Below are 17324 nucleotides of genomic sequence, written 5' to 3' on the forward strand. Positions count from 1 at the left end.
CGTCAGGTTTAAAAACTTTCTCTCAGTAACTATTTCTGTATTAATGTACAACCGTTGAAAATTACAGCAATTTTTTTTGTTTCATTTTTAGTCTTTTTTTCTCTTTTTGTTTTTTTTAAACGATCTATCTATCAACAGCCATTTTCCAGAAAAAAAAACCATGGTGAGAAGAAAGAAAAAGGAGAAAAAAAATGAAAGGGAACAGGGGAGAAGGGGCAGCAGGACAAAGTGAGTGGAGGGCAAATCAAGAATTTGTGTTTTTTTTTAAAAGTTTTTTTGTTTTTGGAGTGTTTGAGAATGTGTATGTGTACAATGCTATGCAGGTATGTGTGCGCGTGCATGCGCATGCTTTCTCATTGGTTGGTGAGTAGTGTGTATGAATGAAGTGTTCTGTAGACAAATGTGGAAATGAGGAGGAGGAGGGGGGGGAGAGAGATACAATCGTGTCATTCTGAGACCCTGCAACAGCCAGTGAGAGCGTGAGAGCATAGTGAGCGAGGGATGAGGGAAGGTGGGGGGGGTGGGGAGATGAGTGAAGGCCCTGTGGGCCACGGGGAGGGGACAGCAAGGGTGGCAGGGAGGGCTGAACGGAAGCAAGGATCCTGCTGGTGCTTCGCAGTCGGATGGAATCTCAGGTGTCATGGAAATCCTTCAGCAGGGTGCGTCTCCTCTGCTCAGCGATGTGCATCTGGTTCTCCAGATCCTGACAAGAGACACAGCAAGATGAGGTCATCCAAATGTCCCCAGACCTTAATCCCCCCCCCCCCCCCTCCCATTCCAGCCTCCCACAGTCATACCCCTCTGTCGTTGGCGCTCAGCTCCACCTCTCCCACTCCTCTCTCGTAGCTGTCAGCCCGCTCCACCTTCCAGGACAGGTTCTCAATCTCCGCCTCCAGCTGGGCCTGCTGATACTCAAACTGGAGAGGGAGGAGAGACGAGAGGGGGAGGAGAGAGGGAGGAGAGAGAGACGAGAGAGAGGAGACAGAGAGGGAGGAGAGAGGGAGAGAGAGAGACGAGACAGAGAGGGAGGAGAGAGAGACGAGAGAGGGAGTTGAGAGAGACGAGAGAGGGAGGAGAGAGAGGAGACAGAGAGGGAGGAGAGAGACGAGAGAGGGAAGAGAGGGAGGAGAGAGAGACGAGAGAGGGAGGAGAGAGAGGAGACAGAGAGGGGGAAACGTTAGTCCCGGCAGCCAAGCCCAGCATACTTGAAATCGAACTGAAGTTGGAGTACCAACGTAAACAGAAAGTTCCAGGTCACAAACACACCAGTCTCACCAGTTTCTTCCGAGGCCCAGACTCCATGTAGTAGGCATAGGGGTAGGTGTACTGTAGCGTGTAGCGACACTGCAGGACAGGAAGACAATAGGTCACCACCAGGACAATACAGGGACACAAGACAAGACCCCGCGAGTGGGCAAATACACAGGTCCCTAAAACAAATAAACAACAACCGACATATCCCCAACACAATCCAATACATTTCATAATGATCTGTCGTAGCAACAGAGCTCCAGACATGACACAGGATACATTTTTTCCCTGTGAGTCACTTCCACCTAGTCCCAGCCCTCCACATCCAGCCTCTGGCACCAGGTCTAACTCCACCAAGTCCCAGCCCAACCAAGTCCCCTTTTTCCAACTGGACTTTGGCCCGTTACTTGGCTGGACTGGAGCAGCCTACGGTCCTACCAGCCCTGGTTCTCGGAGTTCTACGTGGTTCTACGTCTAACGGCACCACAAGAGAGCCAGCCAGTCCTGGACCCACCTTGGCCAGCAGCTTGGCAGCGTTCTGCATGTACTGCCAGTCGATCCAGGTGCCCAGGTTGTTCATCACCCTCTCCTGTATCTTCTCCTGGATCCTCTGGTAGGTCTGGACCTCCAGCTGCAGACTCTTGTTATGGTTCTCCCACTGAACACACACACACACACAACACAGTGAATCTTATATCCCGGTGGTGCGTTAGTGGTGTGTGAGTGCGTCCGTGGGTGTGTGGTCTCACCCTCTCAAAGTAGAAGAGGTATTTCTTGAGGGCCTCTCTGGCCTGTGCCTGCTGACTCTGGTTGACGATATCGGGGTTCTCCTTGTAGCGGCTGCACTCGTAGTACTCACTGCCGTGGGTCTTCCAGTCCCCCAGACACATCCAGCAGAAGTCTGGGGAGCACAGGGGGAACAAAGGCGTGGTCAAGCCCCAGGAGGAGGGTGGCAGGGTGGGTTCTGGACGTGGAGCTGGCTGGGGTGGGGATGGGCGGGGGAGATACTTACCGTGTTTGCACTTGGAGCATTGCTGAAACACACAGAGAGGGGGAGGTGGGTTAGAGTTGTGGATCAGAGCCGAAAGTGGTTCCAAACAAACAAGAGGAGCCGGCCTCACACTCACCATGTGGTTGCATCCCCCGTTCTTCTCAATGCAGATATTGCACTTGGGACACTGTTCCGACACACAGGTGGAGAGAGAGAGAGGCTTTAAGATGTTTCAAGGACTTTAATGTGTGTGTACTTGGGAGGGACTTGGCTGGAGGTGTGCGCGCGCGCGCGTGTGAATTAACTGGAGATGTGTGTGTGTGCGGTAAGGGGTTAAATCAAGGTATGAGTGAGTGTGCGTGCCTGTGGTTTAAGGGATTCCCCCAAAACTCACGTCTTTAGTGTGTGCGCTGATATAATTGGCCGTCTCAGAGTCGTCAGCACATTTGGTCAGCCATTTACGGATGGTGCCACAGTCGGTGGGGGCGTGGTACATCTGGCGACACTTAAAACTGGCGGAGGAAGACAGGCAGTTTGTCAGACAGGCTGAGAGCGGCATGCAGGCGAGGACAGATTTAGTTACACCTGTGTGTGTGTGTTTTGAGTGAGTCTCCCTAAACCTCATTACAGTATTTGTGTGTGTGTGTGTGTGTGTTTTTTCTACCAATAAGTCATCTGGAAACTGATACGGTGGACAGCTTTGGATGGGCTTGCTGCGGTTGGAGGAACCAGTGAGGAAGTGTGTGTGTGTGTGTGTCTCACCAGAAGACCTCGCTGCAGCGGCTGCACTGCACCCTGCGTGCCCTGGGCTCCTGCACCTGGATGACGATGGGACAGTCAGCGCCCGGACACAGCTGCAGCTGGAAGTGGCTCTTCAGAGGGAGGGAGGGGGACATGACTACACAGGCTCTGATCGGGCCCTGGCACAAACCCCTCCCAGTAGAATAGAAACCTTGAATGGTATTTGACTTTGGCCGTCATGTGAATGCTACACACAGTGCAGCTACACGCTGCTGGACATCGTTAAAACCAAATCGTGGCGAATGTCAAGATCACAAACGTCCGCTTGTTCCAGAAACATTCAGAACCAAAACATTTCAGAGAACGGAACGTCGATTTCGTTTAATGAATTACTTTATAACGCAATAGTTTAATCTTCGATTCATGACCCCAAACTGTTGTCGCCAGCATGTTCAGAGCTCTGTGCCCAGAACGACAACACTGGTGAGGAGCTCTGTAGTAAAAAACATTACTTATTAACTACTGGTTCTGAACGCACGCACGCACAAACAGAGTTGCTACTCAGATACAAACGCACATGCTCTCACACACGCACACACATACCCACACACACCTCAACGTAGTCTCTGAAGAGGTAGCGTCTGTATTTGTCCTTCAGCTCCTCTCCAGGCAGCAGGGGAAGGACAGAGTCCTCTGGCATCTGCAGGCAGCAGTCCTGAGCCATACAGGAGATTCCTGGACACACACGAGCGGAACACACGCGCGCGCGCCGAGAGTTCAGGGAAGGTTGTGTCAGACACACCGGTACCGTAAAAATCCCCAATCAGTCCTCTCTCACAAACTACCCCGGCGGCCTGTACTCACCCACTCCCACCCCGTCTTTGACGAGTACAGTGCAATGCTGCTCCCAGCATTCTTTGCAGAAGGAGTGCTGACAGGGCAGGGCGAGCAGGGTATCCCTCCTGACCAGCTGAAGACACACCCCACACTGGAGAGACTGGCTCGCCTGGGGAAGATCAAACGCGTTACACCCCACACTGGAGAGACGAGGTGTCTGGGGGAGGGGCCTGAGATGTTACGACCACACATGACACTGGGGATTAGGATATGGACACACCCACAGCTGGTACTCACAGGGACAGGCCTGCAGGTGCTGCTGGGTTGGACCAGTGCTTCGGACAGCAACAGGGATGAGTTGGACTTGTATCTGGAATACACGACCAGCAGTTTCACAACCAGCCTGACCATCGATAACCAACGACACAAGGAAGAAGATGCGTGTGTGTGTGCGTTTACCTGTCCAGTATGTGTGACAACTGCCAGTGAAAATGCACCAGCACCAGTTTGGCTACAGCAGGTAACACCTAGAAAGCCACACAAAGACAGGAACAGATACAAGCACAGCAGGTGAAGATAAATCATGGAGTTTGAGCGCACGCAGATAACACAGGGAGTGTCTGGAGAGACATCGGGCGAGGAAGGGAGACGTGGCCCGACTGTGTGCGCTCCTCCTCGTGTCTAACTCCAATCCTTATCTGCTACAACTGGGACTGATTGTTTACACGACCCTGGCGGTTCCTGAGATGAGGTCACACAAAGAAAACGGAGCCGGGGAAACAGACCAGTGGGCGTCGACTGACCCATTTCAATTTTATTTTAATCCTGTTTACTTTAGAGGTTAGATAAAGGTTAGGGGATGTATCTGGTCTCCACATTCCTTCTCCCCCTCCAACCACTTCCACCGGCCCCACCTCCACCCCCCCCCCCCCCTCCCCCAACCCCTTTCAATCCCGCCACCCCCCAAAACCACCTCCACCTGGGTCACCCTGACCTTGAGGGCCGCGGCCACGTTGTTGACCTCCTCGCCGAGGACCTTCTGGCTCTCCCGGTAGGTCAGGCAGGTGAACTGGTACTCCTCGGGGTCGAACGAGTCGGCCCCCTGCTGCTCGACGTCGCCGGCCACGCCGTCGTAGTAGTCGGCGATGTCGCCGCCGTCCTCCTCCCCGTCGTCATCCTCGTCTTCCTCCTCCTCCGAGTTCACCCCCAAGTCTTCCTCGTTGCTGTCGGAGGCCTGGCTATTCATGTCCACGGACATTCCCCGACGCGCTCACTGATTGGCTACCGCCTCCTCCTTTCCTTGTCCCCCCCCCCCCCCCCGACACGTCGGGATGGACTACGCTTCCCAGAAGCACTCTGGGCGCCGGGTGAGCGCGCTCAGCAGCAGCGGAAGAAGCAGAAAAAGTCGCACTCCCCGTCACTCATCAGGAAGCCCTGGGTGTGGTGATCTAGGAGCCGAAAAGGAACTGGAGGAGGAGGAAGGAGAGAAAGGAAGGAGGGGGGGGGGAGGGAAGTCGTCAAGTGTTTGCTACTCAGACAGGGTGAATGTGCCGTGCAGCTTGGGGTGCATGAGACTGAGAGAAGGCTGTGATGTCACTCGGTCAGCTGAAGGCCTGTCCAGCCAGATATTCAGCCCTCTGCCACGCTGTTCCACACAGGGTCACCGATGACACTAAATCAAGTGGAGGCCAGCCCCTGTCCTCCTAACCACACCACCTTGAAAATCTACTCTGTAGAATAGATGCTGGATAGGTATAAGTATGTTAAGCCATTCTGGTGACCATAAGACCAATGTCGCCTTTCTAACTTAGTCATAGATCCGATCCAACCACCCTCCACCAACTTGGTCAGCTTCACGGAGTTGAAAACATGTCTCTCTCACTCATGTCCTTTTATACTCTAAACTGGGATTAGGCAGCCCAAGCATTTCTTTTAGAAAACACGCGGACTTTCTAGCTTTATATTACACCAACAGTACATGAACACGTGTAGGACATACACACAGCACGCGTATCAGCTTAATGCCACGGTTTAAGGGATTACATTACGGCCGCTTGCCGTTTAGAAGAGACAGTTGGACGTGTGTCCCCAGCCCCCGGGCAGTCAAGAATCCGGATCCTACACAACCAGTTCTTACCCATTAGCTAGTTGGCTTAATCCAAATTAACTCGTGATGTCAGCATAACGTCAACTAAATGACTTACATGATTGTGTAACATCAACCGTTTAATATGTTAGAAAACTACTCTAGTTTGTTCGGATTCAGTGGGTTTGACGTAGTTACTTGTGTTCCATAACAAGAAAGTCTACAGTATCAGAGGAGTTGGCTGAGGTTTACTGCGACTTGCAATAATCGACCTAGCCCTGGTTGGTGGTAGCCGGTGCCAATCCGTTTGCATTCCGTCTAAGCTATTAATAGGCACAAAAACTGGGTGACACACTTAATATCATACACACAGCTATCTGGGTTACAATAATACAAACACCGTTTGCTAGCTGAACGCGGTGTTAAAATCCCACTCGCGTCAGATCTGTGTTAGCCACAAAGCTAGCTAGCTGCAAGCGACGGTCTTCCCGGCTGGAATGATTAGTTAGTCAAGCTACATCATGGCATTGAAAACGAGCAGATACACTTCAACTGAGTTAGCAAGCATTTCGCAAATACAGGCACAGGGGATTCCATGTTTAAAGTTCACGATCGTTCTAATTATGTGAATAGTAATGGTTACCGCTATTCGCTAGAGACTGCTAGCTACAAAACATCTATATCCATTGTTCATGTCACCAGAAATGCTAGCCCTACCAGGTTTGGCACCACCAGCAAGCGTTATATCGCCAGCTAACTAGCTAGCTAGCATGTAGCAAGCCTGGTTACGTTACCCCTGAGACGCCGCCTCTCACACTAGCTCGGGGATCGAGATGTAAACAAGGCCGTCTGGAATCTGATAATAATCCAAACTTTGTAAATGTTGACATGTCCATCATCCTGTATTTCAAGTGATCCCTTCTTACCTTTTAAACCGCAACCGGTTTCCTCGGAATTGAAGTCTGCTAACGTGCTTTAACGAACCAGAACCTACTTCGCAGTACTCGCTAGTTGAGCGGAAGATGGGCTGTTCAGGGGTGTTTATACATGACGTCACTTCCCGGTCTTGTCTAACTTTCTAAAAAGCTCTGGAAGCGTATTTATAGTTTGGAAATAAGCTTATTTCCCAAACAAATTGACCAGTTTATTAATCACAAGGAATAGTGACAGAATGAAGTAACGTGAAAGTAAAATATCCCCAAATTATGGACATTATGTTAATCAGATATTGCTCTACTGGTCTGAGACAGTTGACAAACTCATTTCATGTACCGGTAGGAACTGTTGGCAGTCCCATCGACTGGACCTAATGCTGTCTTTGTCGCCTCTCACCAAACCCAAACTTTCTTCTGTTGATCTCAATCAATGTCCTTTGCAGATGATTGCAATATAAAGAAAACGTGTTTTAGTGTGATGTAATTGTATATATATGTTGGAAATGCACATGACATGGCATTTGTAAGGAATAAAACAATGCTTTGATTTCATAACATTTTCTTGCAAATAGATACGTTTTTTGAAAAAATAGATTTGATACAAAACATCAACAATGTTATCCATTATTAATACACAGGACACAGAAACACACTATAGTCCCCCCACACACACACAGAAAATGAGTATTTTCCTCTAAATATATCCACCCGTGGGACAGGAGGAGGGCAGTGAGGACCGGCGGTTTCAGGTTCAGTTGAACATCCAGTAGGAGGGGGACTCCTACATCTCCTCTTACAAAGCAAGAGGAGATGACTGTTACTACAGTCAAAATGACATACTATCTGATAAACCTCCACAGTGATGTTCAAAACCACAAAGTTAGCATCACACAACAGATGATCTGGAGATGAAACTGAAACTCCTGGTTTGCTCTTTTGGAAGTATACATGAACACATTTTGTCCCAGATAAGAGTTAGATGTGATGGAGGGTTTGAAGTCATACTTTCTCAAAGGGGAACATGTGTTTCTGCTGGCCTCTTTTCTCTCGTTTTGTGGTACTCTTCTTCGCTCCACTGGCTGAACCCTGGTCCTGCTCCTCCTGCCTGTTCTGGGGCCAGGACTGGGCAAAGGTAACAGCAGCAGTCTGGCTAGCAGGACCGCTAGCCTCACCACCATCCTCCTCCTCCTCGTCCGACGATAGCCCAGCTTTGCCTTCCCTGTCCTGGCTGTTGGCCTGGCCAAGCCCCCCTCCATCCTTGGGGCCTTGGTGACCGTAGCGCCGCTTCAGCCTCTCTTTGATCAGTAGGCCCTTCACCAGCAGAGTCCAGTTTGACACAGCCCGCTTCTCACGCTTCTGGAGAACGAACACACACACGGAGATGCACACGTTGTGAGTGGTAACGTAGGTCGACCCAGACAGCAATCGGCTCACCACGTAAGCTAATGTTTGACCAATTCAAGGTCATGTTTTACCATTGAAAGTTTGACTATATAAGACACACGGAATCCATTCAGTCAGAGTATCCAAAGTTCACAGGGCACCAGTGATGGAGGTCACTCCTCCCGTGTAGAACCCACCTCTTTCTCCTTCTGCTTCTGGATCTCCTGGTCCTCCACCCAGGCCGCACGCAGGATCTCCTCGTGCTCCTCACACACGATGTAGCCGTCGGTCCTGCGGGATGTAAGTAGGCACGCGCACACGCACACACACAGTCAGGTTACAGAATGATGAGATACACACACACATATATATACATGCTGTCGGGTAACATCATTCTGAGCTACACACATACAAACAGACCCTAACACACTTACACAGCGTGAGAATAGCCACCGTGGAAGTCAAAGCCGGTGATGGCAGAAGCACAGTCCATCTCCAGCTTCTTGGCCACTCTGTGCAGGTTGGGCAGGCGCAGGTGGACACAGCCCACTGGCAACATGCAGGGCTTGAACAAGTACACGTTCCCATAGTCATTACGAGGCACCTGGTGGGACAGGGGTGAAGGTCGATGTGAAGAATGAAGATAGCGAGATAAAGTTGATATCTTCAAGATCAAATATCTGGAAACATAAACACGACAAAGACACTCGCGCTCTTACACGCGCAGACGCGCACACACACACGCGCGCAGACACAAACACACACCCTGCCATCTACGGCTATGGGCGGTTGGTACTCCTCCGTCTGCCAGTCCCCAAACAGAGGGAGGTCATTTTTGTCCTTTTCCTCTGACATCATCCTGGCTTTCCTGGAGCGATTGGAGAAACCCCTAACCATCTGGGAAAGGGTGAAGAGGAGGGAGGACAAAGAGATGAAGAGAGAGGAAGATACAAAAGGTATAGAGAAACCAAAGTTAGAGAGCCAGACAGAGGTAGATAGCGATGGAACAGAGAGAGAGAGAGATAGCTCACTTTGTAGGGCTCCTCACCCAGACGAACAGTCCTGGCCTCCTTTAGCCAGGTGTCTCTGGAATGCAGCGTGTGAATGCAGTCCCTGGGAGGAACACACACACACGCCCACACGTTAGCTTATCAGAAAGGATATACACATTCACTGTTGACGTTTAAAAAAAAAAAAATATTGTGTTACAAGGAAGCTTGAGTTTAAAGACCTGGAGTAGACCGGCTCTCCCCTGCAGTACCCCAGGATGGTCGCCGTGGGGGGGTAGAGAGCCTCGTACTTGAGCAGGTGTCTGTCCAGAGCGTACAGAGGGTGGTTCTTGAACTCGGCCACTGAGGTGGGCAGAGGCCTGTCCAGCAGTCTGGCCTGGAGCTGGAGAGAGAGAAGAGGGAGAGAGGACGGAAAAATGTGAACCCAAACTCATATCGGCCTACCTTCTGTTGGGTGCGCCCGGCATGGCAGCTGCCGTTGGTCACCGGAATCGTGTTTGGCCGGATGCCGTACCTCCTTGTCCTCCTGCAGGTCCCTCTCGGTCTCCTCCCCCAGGAACGGCTCCAGGGTCTCCTCCCACCACTCCTCGTCCACGCGCCTCTTCCTGGACGACGTCATCCAGTTGGGGTCGTACTTCCTGCTGAGGTCCTTCAGGTTCCCCTCGTCGTCCACGGCCGCCACGTACGTCAGCGGCTGCGTTGCACTCTGGGAACACAGCTGGGGTTGCCCCACCCCCTGGCAGACGTCGACACACACCCAGGAGCCCGTTTTGTCCAGGTACACCTCCAGCCACTCGTCTGCCCCCGGGCCTTTGTTCTTCCTCCTCCCTTGCTTCGCTCCCTTGGCTTTCCCTGCCCCCTCCTCCTCTTCCTCCTCCTCCTCCTCTTCCTCGCAGTCCTCATCGTCCCCTTCACACTTTGCGTTTCTTCTCCCTCCACTCCTCCTCCGCGCCGGCGTCTTGCCCTTCCCTTTGCCCGGCTTCCCTCGGCGAGCCCCGCCCTCCGAATCCTCGCTCTCCCCCTCACTGGTCAGCTGAAACTCCTCCCCCTCGCTCGGGCCCTCCCCCTCGCTGCTCTGCTCCTTGTAGCTCACCTTCGAGGCCACGCTCCGACGCGTGGAGTTCTTGGGTTTTTGACCTCCTCCTACTGTGGTCCTCTCCTTCTTCCCGTCCTCCTCCTCTTTAACCCCTGTTGACGCCTCCTTCTTTGGCTTCTTGCCCCCTCTTCCCCCGCTCCCCCCAGTGGCAGATCTCTTGGTCCCGGGGGAGGGCTTGGTGTCAGAGGGGGGGATGGTCTTGGGAGGTTTCTCAGGGGGGCTCTTTCCAGGGGGGCTGCTTTTTGCCTTTCCCTGCAAAGAGAGAGAGGGTGAGAGAGAGGGGGGGGGGGGGGGTCAGTGCCACAGGTAACAATGAAGTGTAGTTTTACCAAACATGGCCTGAACTGACTCAGAATCTGCTAGGGTGAGGGGAGGCGTGACTACCTTGGTCGCTGGGGGCTTCATGGACAGTGGCTGAAGAGAGATGACCAATCGGCAGAAGAATTGCAGCGACCTCAAAACCAATAGGAACAGCTATAGGAATACAGGAAGAGGAAAGTAAAGTAGGCAAGGTGGGGGAAATGACCAAGATGTTTAAAATCAAATTTACATTTTAGAGATTTCATTTTTTTATGTTGGCTATAATGCTTTTTTGCACCTGCTAATTGAGTCGTCTACTCTACAAGCCCAATCAAGTAAAATCTCGACATCAGTGACCGTGTGGCCTGGTACTAACGTGGGTCATCTCCTGGTGGTCTCTGACCGTCAGGCTGCCTAGCCTGCGCTCCAGCACGGCCCGGGGGTCCGGACGCTCCTCGCAGGGTAGCTCTGGGGTCAGGGTGAAGGTCGCCCCAAACCTGGAGGGAGTAGGAGAGAGAGGAGAACAGGAGGAGGACAGGAGATACGGCACGATGAGGAAACAGACGACCACAAAGGATTTCTACGCAGCAAGCCGTTTACTGCCAAGGCTAGAGGAGATGGCTGGATGGATGGATGGTAGAATATGTGTGATTCCCCCCCAAACAGTCAGACTCTCTCACCACTTCAGCAGACCAGAGAGGTAGTTCTGGTCCCGGCGTTCCGTGGTCACCATGGTGAAGTGGGAGGGCAGCAGGGACAGAGTGATAGCCAATAGGTCAGGCTCCCTGCACAGCCTGTTCCGGAACATCCCATTGGCTAGGAGGCACATGAGGTGGACCTATGGAGAGAGAGAGAGTCAGTATACCCAAGTAGGATTGGAAGTACAAGTGTGTAATGAGTACCATAGACTGGAAGGGTCTCTATGAACTGATGCCTGGGCTCTAGCTCGACAGGATAACACAGTCTGGGGTTGGCTGAGGAGCGTTCACCTTGTGCGTGTCCTCCACCACGTCCTTGTTGAAGCGGTTCACCATCCGTCGCAGGTACGTCTCAAACTCCGCCTTCTTCTTCTCCCTGCGACAAATCAGGTTAGCTGATGGGGTTGCTGAGACGACCGACACGTGAAACATTTGTTTTCCACAACCCACTCAGAGCACAGCAGCAGGTGAGACTAGCAGCCTCCTCCCCTCACCTCTTGAGCCTCTTGTGTATGAGGTCGGGGGTCTCGATCTCGATCTCCACAGGCTGGGAGGGCAGGGCAGGCTCTGCTGGAGCAGTAGGACCCAGAGGCTCACTCAGCTCTGGGGGAGGCAGCACAACAACAACTACTGCAGTGCAACAGAGGCAGGGACAACAGCGATGACCACCAGAGACCTGTTCCATGAAGCGAGTTTACCAAAGAAGCCAGGCTTCATTCGGTGAGGCAGACTCATTTTCGGGTGATTCAGTTGCAGCAAATTCAACATAGTTCAAACTATCAGTTCCTAAGGTAACTTCTGCTGGGAAATGAACCTGGTCCGAGGCAGACTGAGTTGTTGCTTATCCAGGTAACAGTACAATAGCAAAAAAAAATATTGACCAGAAATGTTGCATCTAAATCCATGTTCCTCTATCTTCTACCTTCCTGAGAGGAATGTACTGATAGCCTATAAAAAATGTCTAAAAACTTAACTTAAATATGTTTAGTGGGAGTATGGCTCTAAAGAATAGAGTGCCAACGCAATTATCTTGACTACTTGAACCTGTATTTAGGTTAGTCTGATTGCGTGAACTTGAATAAACCTTTGCGGAACTGCTTTAGCCCTGACTGATTTGATACGTTCGGTCAAATCATGTTTTGGATTTTATTCCCCAATTTTCTTTGTGCGTGCTCTTTATGGAGCAGGCCCCAGGTCAGAAGGCTATCTGTAGCGCAGTGCTTCTCCAACTTTTAAGTCACATACTTCTTTCCTTATCTCCCATGCACACACACACACACACACACACACACACACACACACACACACGACAGCAAAAACACTAGAATAACATGATATTATGTGTTTTATTGTGCAACCTTTCTGAACAAGGAAGGTCTTTGTCAAGTATGCACCTGGAAGGAAGTGTGCTTCTACATGCATTACACATGCCTGCACTTACCTTCCACTTCCTCCCAATCTTCCTCCTCCTCACTATCCTCCTCTTCATCCTCCTTCTCCTTCACAGGTTGGAGCACTACAGCCGTGCCCTTGGCGAGATCGGGAATGTCATCATCATCATCCTCCGATACCTTCGTAGGGGACTTATCTAGGAAGTATTTGCTGGTCTTTTTGGTCACATGGTTGGCGGCAGGTCTCGGGATGCGGGGAACGGATTTAGCCTTCCTCTTCACCTCAACTTCCTCCTCCTCTTCATTCTCTTCAGAGAGAGAGAGTGACAGTGAGAGTGAGAGAGAGAGTGAGGATCAGAAGTTGTTTTCTAGGTCATTTTCGGTCAATCTTCTGGAGATGTCGTTGACATTACTCAATAATCCAGCTTCACAAAGGTTGATATAATCACCTTACTATCCAGCTCATAGGCCAAAAATATAGCATACAAACGAGACCCTCACAAATCTAGACTAGAACTACAGTCAAATTTCTAGAAGCTCAGATCACAGATGTTTTGGTAGTGCTTCAAGTTAAGAATCTACTACGCTGTGGTAGCCAAGCAAGACTGGATGCATGCACCTGTCATGCAACCGTCAATCAAAAAGTCGTAAAGGCGAAAAATGCTGTACACAAAATACATTATGAACGATATGATGCACACCATATACATGCAACATTTAAACGTATTAATGATACTGTTTAATTGGCTACTAGGGTAGTATTATCTTTTGGCTATTTATCTTTGTGGGCTATTCATGTAATTTACTTCACATCAAACTGACGACTTACATAGGCACGTCTCCAACGTTGTCGTGCAGCGAGATGATTAGCAAGCTAACTTACCTGGATCTTTCTTCACTTTTCCTCTTGTTCCACCAGCTTTGCCCCTGGAGACCTGTTTCAGCTTCTTTGTATCAGTCTTGTCAAGCGTTTCGGCAGCCACTTTGCGTTTTGCCATGCTTTCTCTCACAAGCAAATATCCCGATTGCAAATATTATTTTATGTTGTTAATGTGCTGAACCGTGCTGATGTGGAATGGAATTTCCGCCTTCCCGTGCGTGGTTGTGTAAGGAGAGACTGTAGTCGTGGTTATTCAACAACTCCTCAGACCCTTTCATAAGTGATTGTTGCAAGGAGCTTGATTATTGTTGTGGGGAGGTTCCGTACGTCACATCCACTTCCGCCACGGAAATATCCGCCAATTGCGGGTCTGGGGTCGTTTTGTTCCTCGCCCGATCTCCTCTTTCCAGTTAGTACGGAAATGAAGGACTGGCCGGAGACCAGCGTGGGGCATCTGCACCAGCTCCATTAACTTTAATTGAATTTCATTCAGTCACAGTTTAGTGTGATATGTTGTTTGAGTAGAGATATACAAATAGAGAAGTGTAGGCTATGAGTGTTTGTGTTTGTGTATGTGTCTGAAATCACAACAACACAGGCACATGCAGAACAACATAGGAGCACATCTATATTTGCGTTGCCTAAATGAATTGGTGTGGAGTTAGTGAAGTCTACTGCAGTACATGATGGTTACCTCAAGAGGCAGTACTCTGTCTCGGCAAAATGGTCCATAAACCAGATGGATTTAAACATTGTAGCCTACATGGGACATAGATAGGCTACTAGCCTATATATACAAAAAAACATAAAATACCGACATTTTAGTTTATTTATATGCTACTATAACTTTATTTTTCACGTGTCTTTCATAGACTGCATTATGGGTTATCATTTTAGGCATTTTAGGATTCTTTGCATTCAATTTCAGAGGCTGAATAGGAATGGATACACGGAGACAGACTTGTAGAATTGTCTGTCTGCTGTGTCGATGTGGGTGGTCATATCCTAACGATATAATATGTTAGATAAAAGATAGACCATACGAATGACGAGGCCTAATATAATATTGTAGTTTTTGCATTTGAGAGCATCAGTTGATTTGAGTCTGAAAATGGACAATGCCAGCTTTTGGAGGTATTTCCAGGTGGAGGTGAGTTATTTTCTGGTGGAAATGTTCTGCTTCAGGGAGCTGTCTGGATACTGGTTAGTTAGAGCCACAGCTTCAGACATACTCACTGCAGTTGGAGGCATATGGTGAAGGACTGTGTGTGAGTGTGTGTGAGAGAGAGAGAGTATGTGTGTGTGTGTGTGTGTGTGTGTGTGTGTGTGTGTGTGTGAGTGAGAGAGAGAGAGAGAGAGAGAGAGAGAGAGAGAGAGAGTCCGCAAGGGAGTGTGTATGAGTTTTTCATATCCATGGTATTTATCCTGGTCCAGTGATCTAAGCACAGCGCTCTGCATGGCTTCCATCCCTATATGAACCCTCGACACAGTCAGATAGGAATAAAAAGCCATACAGAGCAGTGGCCAGTAACAGTATAACTTACACACACACTAAGCAGAAACACCTTAAGGCGTGGAGTAGGCTTCAGCCGACGTGTTTGTGAGTGGTGAAGCTGCGCCGACTAGTGGTGACAGAAATAACAGACCGATAGACTGGCCCCAGCAGAGAACTCCGTTTTATCCTTACCACGCCACCAATCACAACCTGTAAATCAACTGAAATGAAAGTAAGATAAGGGTTCGTTAACACGGACTACTCAGTCAGTCCACCTGAGTAACCCCGACGTCTGCATTCCGTGTTGCGGAGGGTTTTCCGCACAGCCACAGTACCCTACGGTGCAGGCACCTGTTGTGGTCTAGCCGCCTGTTATCGGAGTGGCCGCTAGTGATATCAGTCCAACAGTGAAGAATAATCAGAAGACTTATATTTGCAGCTAAATGCACCATTCACATCTCTGTGTGCCCTTTGATCCCTTCACAAAATGAAATACACAAAGGCAAGGATGAACGTTGGAATTGATCAAAATTGCAATTGTGACCAAATTTACATTTGCCAACAAGTGGCATTCATTTCCCTTAAACATTTGGGAATTGAGAGGACAACCTTGATAAGAAGCCAGACCATAATGTAAAAACAGAATTGACAGCTATTTAGCCTTAAGCTTTGCCTAATGCGAATAAGGACTAATTAACCTTCCGACGAGATCTGTTTATGTGATTCCACAATACACAACAAATTCTCGACTAGACTTCTCGTTAGACTACACGACTGCGTTAACTGAGAACAAATTAACCGTATATTCATTACCAATAACACATATTTAGATCCAAGAGGAAAGGCTCCAGAAATAACCTAAAGACGTCATGACATTTCATCTATAAGATATCCAGACGCTGGCTCGTAGTGGCTGCTATTTGTGGAAAGGAGAGACGTGCTGAGATAACGGCAGATAGAAGAATGTAGGCTCGCTGAATGCCACCGTTGACAGAACAATCCTCTTTGACTTCCTCCTTTGCCGTCTGCTCTCACCGGGTTGGGTCTGCTACCGCCAGCAAGCCCAAAGGTGTACCTACCACTGGACCAGTAACGGCGAAATCAAGGAGAAAGGCTGGTTAGACCGGAATAGCTGAAATCGCTGACTTAACAGACTACAAGCATGTGTATCGTTTTCTTCCACTGTCCCAGTTGTAGCGGACTTCCCGGTTTATCCAGGCCGTTTAGCAAGGGCAGAGGATAACTTTGAACAGCGCAACACATCTGTGCGTATTTCCATTCACGCCGTCAGACACAGAGAGACAGAGGGATAGAGGGGGGAGTGGTGATGGAGGTAGGGGAGAAGGAGGCGGGGGTGGGGGGAACAAAAGCCCCCCCGGTGCCTGTTAGCCAATGGGTATCCAGCACGGGAATATGAAAGGGACATCATACCTGAGTACGAGAGCTCGTCTATTGGTGGGGTCTTTGTGCAGCCCCAGAGACGCGTGTTAATAAAGGCCCATAGCAGCTGAATAGGGTCTTTTCACTCACATTCAAATATCGCCGAAAAGCACTTTCATTCTGCACCGTGATAAAGTAGGGTGACAGTGAGAGACTGACCAACAGAGACAGCAGTAGAGCCATTGTGTGCCTGTTTGTGTTTCCTCTCTGCCTAACACTCCAAATTTGGACAGACAGACACACAAACACACACACACACACACACATACAAATTGACAGACAGACACACACACACAAATATCAGCCAGCCCAACAGATATGTATACACAAACAAACAGACAGATGCATACGTACATCACAGACAGGCAGAGGCAGACAGACAAACCGAGTGAGTGGTTACACTCCCAGCCACCCCCCCCACACCGTTCCTCCCGGTTGTCGTAACGACAGCACAGTGCCTCGAGACCGGGAGACAAAAGCCGAGCAGAGTGTCTACAGGGGAGAGAACACACTCCCAGGGATGTTGTAGAATTAATTGCTGTCCCCCCCCCCACCCCTCTCCCCCCAAGTGGCTCCAGTGGAGCTGCATTCCTGCGTGCCTCCCCGCTTCCCGATCTCTCTGAGCAACACGGCTCCGCTCTGCTCCTTGATCTGGGCTCACGTCATGCAGGGATGAGGGAAAGAGGGGGGAAGAGAGGGAAGAGGGGGGGGGGAGAGTGAGGGAGTAGGGAGGGGGAATGGAGAACGCTAGCCTGAAGACGAGCTCTCAGTTTCTTCGTTGCTGTGGCCA

General features: G+C 50.0%; 2 protein-coding genes across 4 annotated transcripts; both read right to left on the reverse strand.

The window, feature by feature from the left end:
- Positions 1-2: 2 nt before the first annotated feature.
- Positions 3-6962, reverse strand: arih2 (ariadne homolog 2 (Drosophila)). Of its 3 annotated transcripts, none has more exons than XM_062458349.1 (15): positions 6833-6962; positions 4815-5286; positions 4280-4347; positions 4118-4190; positions 3848-3989; positions 3597-3718; positions 3005-3114; positions 2637-2754; positions 2379-2429; positions 2264-2285; positions 2001-2152; positions 1766-1909; positions 1276-1344; positions 798-917; positions 3-703 (listed from the first exon to the last, which is right to left on the reverse strand). In XM_062458349.1, exons 2-15 carry the CDS (start codon positions 5076-5078, stop codon positions 632-634), a joined length of 1527 nt encoding a protein of 508 aa, XP_062314333.1. In that variant the 5' UTR covers positions 5079-5286; positions 6833-6962; the 3' UTR covers positions 3-631. The 3 variants fall into 3 exon arrangements, with proteins under 3 accessions (XP_062314333.1, XP_062314332.1, XP_062314330.1); XM_062458348.1 differs by having other exon boundaries at positions 1267-1344; XM_062458346.1 differs by having other exon boundaries at positions 2001-2285.
- A 452-nt stretch (positions 6963-7414) lies between these two features.
- Positions 7415-13932, reverse strand: xpc (xeroderma pigmentosum, complementation group C). Its single transcript, XM_062458335.1, has 14 exons — positions 13603-13932; positions 12770-13027; positions 11823-11931; positions 11620-11704; positions 11311-11468; positions 11007-11127; positions 10715-10804; positions 9749-10582; positions 9456-9616; positions 9256-9337; positions 8990-9121; positions 8659-8828; positions 8422-8515; positions 7415-8197 (listed from the first exon to the last, which is right to left on the reverse strand). Exons 1-14 carry the CDS (start codon positions 13715-13717, stop codon positions 7841-7843), a joined length of 2766 nt encoding a protein of 921 aa, XP_062314319.1. The 5' UTR covers positions 13718-13932; the 3' UTR covers positions 7415-7840.
- Between the last annotated feature and the right edge of the window lie 3392 nt (positions 13933-17324).

This window comes from Osmerus eperlanus, chromosome 4, assembly GCF_963692335.1.
Source record: "Osmerus eperlanus chromosome 4, fOsmEpe2.1, whole genome shotgun sequence".
In the NCBI taxonomy this organism is placed as follows: Eukaryota; Metazoa; Chordata; class Actinopteri; order Osmeriformes; family Osmeridae; genus Osmerus; species Osmerus eperlanus.

Excerpts from the sequence above, each read along its gene's own strand:
- arih2 (XM_062458346.1), bottom strand. The coding sequence starts at position 5,078 with ATGTCCGTGGACATGAATAGCCAGGCCTCCGACAGCAACGAGGAAGAC. Across the intron at positions 3,719-3,847 it reads CAAAGACGGGGTGGGAGTGG|GAATCTCCTGTATGGCTCAG; the intron begins GTGAGTACAGGC and ends GTGTGTGTCCAG. Across the intron at positions 2,286-2,378 it reads ACGGGGGATGCAACCACATG|CAATGCTCCAAGTGCAAACA; the intron begins GTGAGTGTGAGG and ends TGTGTGTTTCAG.
- xpc (XM_062458335.1), bottom strand. The coding sequence starts at position 13,717 with ATGGCAAAACGCAAAGTGGCTGCCGAAACGCTTGACAAGACTGATACA. Across the intron at positions 11,469-11,619 it reads TGGTGGAGGACACGCACAAG|GTCCACCTCATGTGCCTCCT; the intron begins GTGAACGCTCCT and ends CTCTCTCCATAG. Across the intron at positions 8,198-8,421 it reads AGAAGCAGAAGGAGAAAGAG|AAGCGTGAGAAGCGGGCTGT; the intron begins GTGGGTTCTACA and ends TTCGTTCTCCAG.